This window comes from Lipotes vexillifer, unplaced genomic scaffold, assembly GCF_000442215.2.
Source record: "Lipotes vexillifer unplaced genomic scaffold, Lipotes_vexillifer_v1.1 scaffold213, whole genome shotgun sequence".
Lineage (NCBI taxonomy): Eukaryota > Metazoa > Chordata > Mammalia > Artiodactyla > Lipotidae > Lipotes > Lipotes vexillifer.
Genome location: NW_006780610.1, coordinates 7,712,767 through 7,721,784, shown reverse-complemented (window position 1 = coordinate 7,721,784; position 9,018 = coordinate 7,712,767). Strand labels below are relative to the sequence as shown.

At 49.9% G+C, this 9,018-nt stretch overlaps 1 protein-coding gene across 1 annotated transcript in view; it reads right to left on the bottom strand.

The window, feature by feature from the left end:
* Nucleotides 1-3,206: 3,206 nt before the first annotated feature.
* Nucleotides 3,207-9,018, bottom strand: part of CSMD2 (CUB and Sushi multiple domains 2) — a 621,436-nt gene continuing 615,624 nt past the window's right edge. The window contains exons 67-71 of the mRNA XM_007453867.1: nt 8,669-8,830; nt 7,048-7,160; nt 5,100-5,187; nt 3,552-3,690; nt 3,207-3,366 (exon numbers count right to left, since the gene is read on the bottom strand). Of these exons, the coding sequence (XP_007453929.1) occupies nt 3,207-3,366; nt 3,552-3,690; nt 5,100-5,187; nt 7,048-7,160; nt 8,669-8,830 (662 nt within the window). The remainder of the gene's footprint in view (nt 3,367-3,551; nt 3,691-5,099; nt 5,188-7,047; nt 7,161-8,668; nt 8,831-9,018) is intronic.

Genomic DNA, 9,018 nt, shown 5'->3' with positions numbered 1-9,018 from the left:
ACTCAACTGAAGGAGAGGTGTGTGTTTGTGTGTGTTCAGGCCCATACACACACGTGCACACCCACAAAATCCTTTGCTGTTTTCAATCCATAATGTCCTTTCTCTGATGGCAGCCAGCCCCTCTTCCTTTAGGGCCCCGAATCGGGGTGGGGTGGGTGTCCTCTCCAGGGTGATGGGGGTGGATGGTGGCAGGGCAAGGGCCCAAGTCCCAGTAGTAGCAGACACAGGCGGAGAGACAGACGAAGATGGGCACTGGGCACTGGGCCAGGGGAGCTTACTTCCTGTCCCCTGGAGAACTGGGAAAAAACGGATCACACCAGAGTTTGTAAAACAATAGGGGCAGTGGGTGAGGGGTGGGAGCAGAAGAAGGCAAGAGGAAAGAGGCAAAGCAAGGAAGGAATAAGGGGAAAGAATGAAAGAAAAGCAGTTGCCTTGATCTTTCCCTTTGAGTTTTAATCCTCCCGAACTAAGGGTGGAGGTGTAGGTAGGAAATATACACAGAAGAATATATATTTTCCTCATGTCATTTTCTTCCCCCGGGCAGGGCCAACTTACCTGTCAGCCACAGGAGCCCCAGCGCCTAGGGGCTGCTACACTTTTAGGGGCCCAGGAAAGTGTTTTTAGTTTCTTTCAAAATCAGAAGGAAAAAAGTGAATATAATAGTAATGGCCATGTAATAATGAATCCAGCCTGGATTATATTCATCTTTATAACAACATAGTTGTAAAGTATCATTTTTAATTTTAAACAGAGGAAAGGGTCCATGAAAGTCATAACAGCCCTCTACTTGCTGGCCCCGCAGGCCTCGATGACTTCCCCATGTGGGGTTTATTTTAATTTCAGCCATTCTTGTGAGGCATCATTTGAATTTATCACCTTGTCACTCATTTTAAATGTATGTGCGTCTATTCAGGGTGGTTTTTCATGCATCGCCTTCCTAAGCCAAGCAACACCTTCTCTGCTCCAGCTCGCGGAGAGCTGTGTGCTGGGCGGGATGCTCCGAGGCCTTGGATGCTGGCGAGGGGCAGTGCGAGGGCTGCCTAGACCTGGAGCAACCAACCCCAGGTGACCCAGAGGTGAAACCTCGTGCACACAGGCACCTGGGACCCAGCGGAGCCCCAGATGTGGAGTGGCAGTGAGGGTGTGTGTGCAGGTCTTGGGACATTCTTGTTTCTTTCCTCTACTGTTCAATAATTCTGCAACTCAAAGTTTAGTGTCACTACAGATCACCTGTAAGGCCTGATTTATGTCATCAGAGGGGATTCTTCTTTTTTCGTTTTTGCTTTCTATTTGTATGAGTAGGAAAAAGTAAAGATGGAGCAGAAAGGTGAAACCTCAGAACTAATTTGGACATGTTAAAATGACCCCACTGGAAGAATTTCTCCTCCTTCTTAAGTATTTGTTTTGGTGCAGAAAAACTCAATCAATTACTTATTTGTATTCAATAGTTGCCTTTATATATTCTGAAGATAATTTTTATTTCTTTATGTATAAATTATCTTAGTACCTACCATTTTAAGCTTAGACTTATGCAAAAGAGATGATCTAGAGAAAAAAACTGGACCCAAAGAGGGGAGGGGAGTGGAGGATGGGGGGCAGCCTGGCAGAGTGCTTAAAGCTGAGATGTTTGAGGGCTGCAGCACTGACTGAGCGTATGGTCTGAGACTCAGGCTGCAGTGGTGAAAATCCTCCTGGAGTTGTTGTGAGGATGAAAGGAAGCAACTCATGCCAGGGACCGGGCAGTCAGTGCCGGTTAGTGGTTTTACAATCCCTTTCTCTCTCCTGGCATTTACCGGTCCCACATTTCCCGCCAGCCCACCCCTCACAAAGCCTGCTCCCTCCAGGAGCTGCACGCGTGTCGGGCTGGGACTGCCCATCGCATGCGCTGCCACAGACAGGAGCACGGAAGGAGAGCTGTCCCTGCTTAGGGTCTGGCTGATGACTCCCTTGCCCTGTTGGAACCCCACCTCTCTGAGCACTGGGATGCTTCTCCCCAGAGCCGGGCTCACTAAGGTCCGGGAGGCACCTGAGAGAGGGCACCTGCCTTCCCCAGAAAGTGGGGTCTGCGGGAGATGACACGGTTCTCAGAAGGGTGCGGCTTGCACACCTTGTGGGGACAGTTCCTGCAGGTTTCCAGGCCCCAGAAGGGCTATCGGTGAGGAAGGACACAGCGGGGAGTGGCTGTGCCTTCGAGACTTGTCAGCTCCTCCTGGCAGGCCTGTGTGTGTGTGTGAGACAGGGTGTCCAGTGGACCCATGGGAGCCTCCGTGTGCATCTGCCCCTCTGTCTGTGTAACAGGGGCCCCTCCTGTCTTGCCCAGTGCCAGGGATTACAACTGCCTATCTATTACGCCCTAGGTGATGGATAGTTTTATATGTCAACTGTCTAGGCTCTGGTGCCCAGTTGTTTGGTCAAACACCAGTCTAGATGTTGCAGTGAAGGAATTTTTTAGATGTGATTAACATTTAAATCAGTAGACTCTGAATAAAGCAGATTACCCTCCATAATCTAGGTGGGCCTCACCAATTAGTTGAAGGCCTTAAGAGAAAGGACTGAGGTCCCCCTTGAGAGGAAGGAATTCACCTCCAGACAGCCTTTGGGCTCAAGATTACGACCTCAGCTCCTGATGGAATTTCCAGCCTGCAGGTCTGCCCTGTGGACTCCAGACTTGCCAGCCTCACAATCCTGTGAGCTAATTCCTTAAAATAAATCTGTCTTTCTCTATATCTATATATACAATACAAACATACACACAATATGTACATATATCTCTCTCTAGAGAGTTTATATGTATACGTACATATACATATGTATGCATATATTGTGTATATATATATATATGTATCTCTCTCTCTCTGGAGAGTTCTGACTAATACACCTACTTGGATATTTTGCTGAGCCTGGTGGCTAAGAGCACAGCCTCTGGAGCTGCCTGCCTGGGATTGGATTCTGATCCTGCTTCTTATTAGCTGTGTGATCTTGGCCAAGTTAATTCCTTTCTCTGTGCCTCGGTTTTCCCATCTGTAAAAAGGGTGACAACAGTCTCTGACCCAGGTGTACGGAGGTGTCTGCCTCAGTGGCCAGCACAGGGCAGCACTGGGCACTCAGTGCCTCTCACACTGGACGTGTCTGTAGGGGTGTGTGTCTCACCAGCTGCTGGAGGTGGGGCTCTCAGTGGCGGTGACGAAGGCAGCCTGGCCTGGAGGCTATACCGCTGTACACACCGTGCTGACTGTGAGCTCCGCCTCGGTGGCCATGATGTCTGTAGGCTGGATGTTGCGGTCGTACATCGGGTTCTCAAACGTGGCCCGCACATTGGTGTTCTCGTGGCCAGCGTAGCCGTTGAACGGAACTTTGGGTCTTCTCCTGGGAATGAGAGAGAGCGTGACCAAGACGTCAAGAGAGGAGACTCGGGGCCCTAAGAGGAGAGGGAGGCTCTGTGTTCCCTTCAGAAGTTCACAGCTCGCCTGAGCCAGGAGGGCTCTGGGTGGGTCAGGGAAAGGGAGAGGGCCTGGCACCCGTCGTGCAACCCTCCTGTCCCTTCCCCGTACCTGTGCTTGTAGAGATAGAGCACAAAGCCCGCGATGATGAGCGCGATGAACGGCACCAGGATCGCAGCCGCCACCGAGCTGCTGTTGGAAGCAAAGTGGCGGCTGATGGACTCGGGATCTGATTCCAGCAGCCTGAGGTCTGCAAAATCCCAGAGCAGAAACCTCAGGTCACAGACACAGCGGCCACCGTGGTGGGGCTTGGGGTGCTGGTTGGGGCCCCCCACCTGCCTCCCCCATGCACTGGGCCATCCTCCCTGGAGAAGGGTGGTCAGTCCACATGAGCTGGTCAGGCCTGGGGAAGCCAGTCTGCGGGAGAACCTGAAACCATGTCCCAGAATAAAACCTTAAAAGAGAGCAGCCCTTTAGAAGCTTCCAAACTTCTTTCGGCCATAGAAATTTTATCCCATGGAGCCTTAAAAGGAAGCCAAAATATAAAGCACGTGAAGGTGGACCTGCTCTGGAGGGCGTGGCAGCGGTGCTGAAGTTCCGGCCTCCGAGGGTCTCCCCTCCTTCCCCCTCCCCCCTCGCCCCAGACTGGGAGCGCTCAGACGACCACGGTGAGAGCCTCTGCCCCTGTCAGCGAACCGAGGGGGTGAGGCTCCGTCCAAGAGGGAATGGCTCTGCCCGGCACACCGGCAGTCAGCCGTGAAGCCAGAAAAACTCGGTTTCCTGAGGTCTCTCTGGTGTGTAAGGGGCCAGGGAACTGCCTTCAAGTCTTTGAAGGGCTGCTGTGTGGAAGAGGGAGTGCTTTTACTCCAGGCAGCTAAGAGGATAGAGCTAGGAATAACTCCAGGGCAGGAGCAGGGCGGAGTGGGAAGCACAGGGAAGCAGGTTTCCGCTTACGCCAAGGAGGAGCTTTCTGAAGGTCAGAGCTGGGAGAAAACGCAGTGCACTGCCTTGGTAGACAGGGCGTCCCGGGGGACAGGGCAGTCAGCACCCGGGGTGTATCGAGCTGCCCATCCAGCACCTGGGCCTGCCTCCTGTCTCCCCCTGAACTGCTTTCCAGAAGCCAGGACCCCTCCCCACATTAGAGGCTCTGAGTCAAGGCCAGTCTCTGGAGTGAGGATGCCTGACACTGAGGATGCTTGGTCCAGGGTAAAGATGCTGGGGAGGAACTAGGGAAGGAAGCCTCCTTGACGCTTGGTTTTCCCATCTGTAAAATGCAGACAGCAATACCACCCTTCCGGCACTGAGACTGCCCTGAGAGCCCCACGTCGTAATGCTCAGGGGGTCCTGGGGATGCCCGAGGGCTGGCCAGATACTATTGTGGGACACATCTGAGACCCAATGTCCCTTAAGCTGGGGGCTTTCAACTCCAGGGCTGAGCATGAGACTGTTTGGCAAAAGTTGAGGGTATTATGTATTGTGCTTCTTTCTGGGGAGATATTACACAGCTTTTAACAAAATCTCAAAGGCGTCCCTGATCCAAAAGAGGCTAAGAATCCCTCTTGGACTGTTGAACTTCACCGACCCCCTGCCCTCCATGCCAACATACAAGTTTCTCCGCCACCCGCTCAAGCACACGCTCCAGGGACAAACGCTAGTTACCAAGTCTTTGAAAGCCGAACTGCCCAAAGCCTTGGCCCTTGACAGCGCCTTGGTAAATGAAGGTGCCTCCTGAGAACTCTGGGGAGACCTGTGAGGGAGGAAGCAGACGGAGTGAGATGGGAGGCACGCCGGAGGGAGCTAGAGGTCTGGCCAGCCAGGTCAGAGACACGCCCACAGGCACACGGTGCCCACAGGCATGCGGTGCCCACAGCTGGGCTCACCTGCCTGCCTGTCACCTCCACTGACATCGGCTCTCTGCCCACCCCCAGGCAATGGCGAGGTGCTGGGGATAGGGCAGGGGCTCCAACTGCTCGTAGGAGGGAGGGAGACATTTTTATTTCTACTGTTCAAATCACTTAATCTGTCAGTGCCTCAGTTCCTCATTTTAAAACAGGAACAAAAACAGTACTTATGTCATAGGGTTGCTCTGAAGCTTTATATGAGCTAATATAGGTAAAGCACTTAGAACACTTAATAGGCCCTGAGTAAATGTTAGCTATTATTATTGTGATGAAAAACTGAGTTTTAGAGCACCGTGGAGCAAACCAAACCATGATTAAAATGTATCTAGCAGATTGAACGTACTTTGGAAAGTTCGTCCCAGTTCCAATAGCTATTAATTTGGGGGCGGGTAGTTGGGGACATAACTCCTCCTGGCTGTCTCTGTACTTCCCTCTGTGATGCTTGTGTACCAGACACAGACACACAAACTTGTGGGCTGGGGACTGCTCGGCCGAGGGCGCACTTGCTTTGAGGATGCTTCCGCTAGCGGGGTTCCTTCTGACTCATGCTCCATCCCCAGGTGCAGCCCTCTGTCTGTTGTGCTCTAGGCTGACCCCCGCTCCGGTCCCCCCAAACACACCCTGGGTGACAGAGAAGTGGGCCCGACTGTTGGCTGTAGTCCCAGGCAGCCCTTCTGGCTGTTCCTGGCCCTCCAGAGCGCTATTTACACGTAGCCCTTGGCCCGCACTCCAAGCTCCCAACTTTACCCTTGTTCTCTCCCCTCTGGCCATCCTCCCAGCACAATGGAGTCTGTTGTCCTGGCACAGCTTTTGGACTACTACTATTGACGCCAGCCAGGACCAGGACACACAAGGGGATCCATAGAATACTCTCAAGAATCCCGAGGAACTAACTCCATGTACCATCCCCTGGAGAAGCCACTTGCTTCTCATGTGATTATCAGAAAAGTCACTCAACCCACAGCCCTCTACCAGCCAGTCTTGTCCGTGAGGATCCACCTTGACCCCTCAGCTCTCTGCTCCTCTGGCCCCATGACCTCTTCCTCCTTCCCACCCCTCCGCTTCTAGCTTCAATAATCCAAGACAGGGAAGCTGAGGATGTGACAGATGACTGCTCCACTCCCCTGCCTGTGAGATTGGAAGGTATGGGCAGAGGAGTATCACTGCAGAACTTCCACCTGAAGAATGCCCTTGCATGGAACAAGTCTTTCCCACAAGAGAATGCAAGAGAGTTGTCTCCTTTCCCCCAGCTCCTGGTGTCTCAAGCTGTGCTAAATCACCCACAACAGGCATCCTCAAACGTGAGAAGATGCTCAGTGTACATCTGGGACTCACCACCTTCTCCCAGCTCCCACCACCACATCGTGACCTTCAACTTGCTTGAATTTACTCATGTACTGCCAGCCTCCAATCTCTTGCTTCCTGCTTACACATCAGAACCTATTTCATCTCGCTCAGATGCACTGACCTTTAGACTCTCAGCCTCCTGGCCCTTGCTGTGTTTTCCTGTGCTCACTTCACTAGCAGATGACGACTCCCTTGCTCCCAGTCCTGGCCCCAAAGAAACCCTCCTCCCAAGTTTCCATGTTGATCTGAAGAGTTTCCACCAACTTCTCCCCTCGTCCTCCCTACCAGTGATCTGGGAATCAGGGATGGGGCAAGGGCACAGGGAGGTCGAGGACTGAGTGAGGTTTTGCTGAACTTACATGCCCATCTAAGGCCCAGTGATCACCTTTGAACTTATTCACAAAGACCTCCACAGGCCCTGTAACCTGGTAAACTTGGAGGAGGAGATGGAAATCTTCTTTCTCGTAAATTCCTGGGAAAAGAAAGTTCAGAGGGTACACTTGAAAGATCCAGGAAAACTTCAAAACCCAAGTCTGTGGGTATGTGGGTGCGAGTGTCTGAGTGGGATTTCACGTGTAGATATTGGTATCTACATCCCATGTATAACTGGCGTTATGTAAGTGTAGTGTGTCCTGTGAGTTTGTGCAGGCTGAATGTGAGGATACACAAGAACGTGCATATGTGTGTTAATAATCAACTGGATTACTGACCTGTGGTTGTGCTCCTGTTTATACATGCATGTGTGAGAATAAAGGGAATTGGATTTTGTATATGTTACGGGGTCAATTAATGCATGGGTGTGCTTACAACTCAGTGGGTACAGGAATGCATGAGGGCATGTATATGGGAGCGTGTGAATGTGTTTAGGACTATGGCTTAGAGCAACTAAATGAATATGAACGTTAGTTGTGTTTGTGTGTGTGTGCGTGAATGAGTGGCTGTGACTGCACGTGGGGTTGTGTATTCATGTGTACAGTCATTCACTCATGCATCCATTGTTCTACCCATCTATTCGAATAAACACTTGCTTTCTAAGGTATTCAGTCTCTGATTATAGAAAATTTGAAAATTGGGGAAATTTTAGAAAGTGCAGAGATGCATGAAGAAAGAAAATTCACTCTTGATCTCACTTCTGAGAAATAACCACTGTTAATATTTTGGTGTAATTACTTCCAATTTCCTTTCTTATGAATATAATTTTTTCCTTCAAAAACTGGAGTTCCATTTTAAATGCATTGTAGTAGGTGTATTTTCTCCCAAACTGGCATAATATTTTAGCCGGCAGACATACTATAATTAATATATCCATTTCTTTTGAGACAATTTTCTATTCCCAGGTTTTATGTTATGGAAATAGCCCTGTAATGTGAACATTCTTTATTGGTAAATGTTTGATTCCCTCTATAACTATTTCTTATGATAAAAATTCATAGAAGTGTAATTAATGGGGCCAGTCATTTTCACGTCTCTTGATACAAGTTGCCAAATTATTTTCTAGAACTATACTATTTTATACTTTGACCAGCACTGCATTAGTACCTTCATTGGACTAGCACCAGAGTTTATTGCTTAATAAAATCTTAGTGGGATGAGTGGAAAGTGACATTTTATGTTTACTGTTTTTTGATTATTGCGAAAAATGTTTTTCCATTTGTTTATTAACTGTCTGTACTTTGGCTTCTGGGAATTCTCTGCCCCTATTTTTCATTCAGTTTTTAGGGATATACGTCTCCTTTTTCTTTATTTGTAAGAGTTCTTTGTATGTTCAGTTTATTAATGTTTGTCATCTAACCATTTCCCTTTAGTCTGTGGTGCTTTTATCATGTAAACAAAGATGAATAGACACTTCCTCTTCCCCTGCCTACCAGACTAGCCCTGCAAGATAGTACAAGGAAGTGACAGTAGCCTCGTTCTTGCGAAGAGCATGTGCCCATCACCCATACCATCTGCAGGCCTTCCCAGAGCTGGCCTGCCCCTTACCAGCCAAGTGCAGCTCCACGCCGCTGTGGTCAATCATGGTGGCATTGACCTTACTGTTGATGACCTGGAAACCGGTCACTCTGAGCATGGCTGGCTGCTTCTTCCCCTGGTACTCGTAGGTCCCTTTCCATAGGGAATTCTTTGCAAAAACATCCCCAGGAACTAGAGGAATTGAGAAACAGATGTGAGAGGGGCTTTCACATGTGCTGGTGGAATTGAGGCCACCTGATGATTGACCCCAGTTCACTCCCTGAGATTGTTTTCCCCAACATCTAACACGCAGGAGGTGGTGGAGTGTTTTGGCCTCCTTGTGATGCTCTGTGTCTCAGAGTGGATGGGTGGAGGGAAAG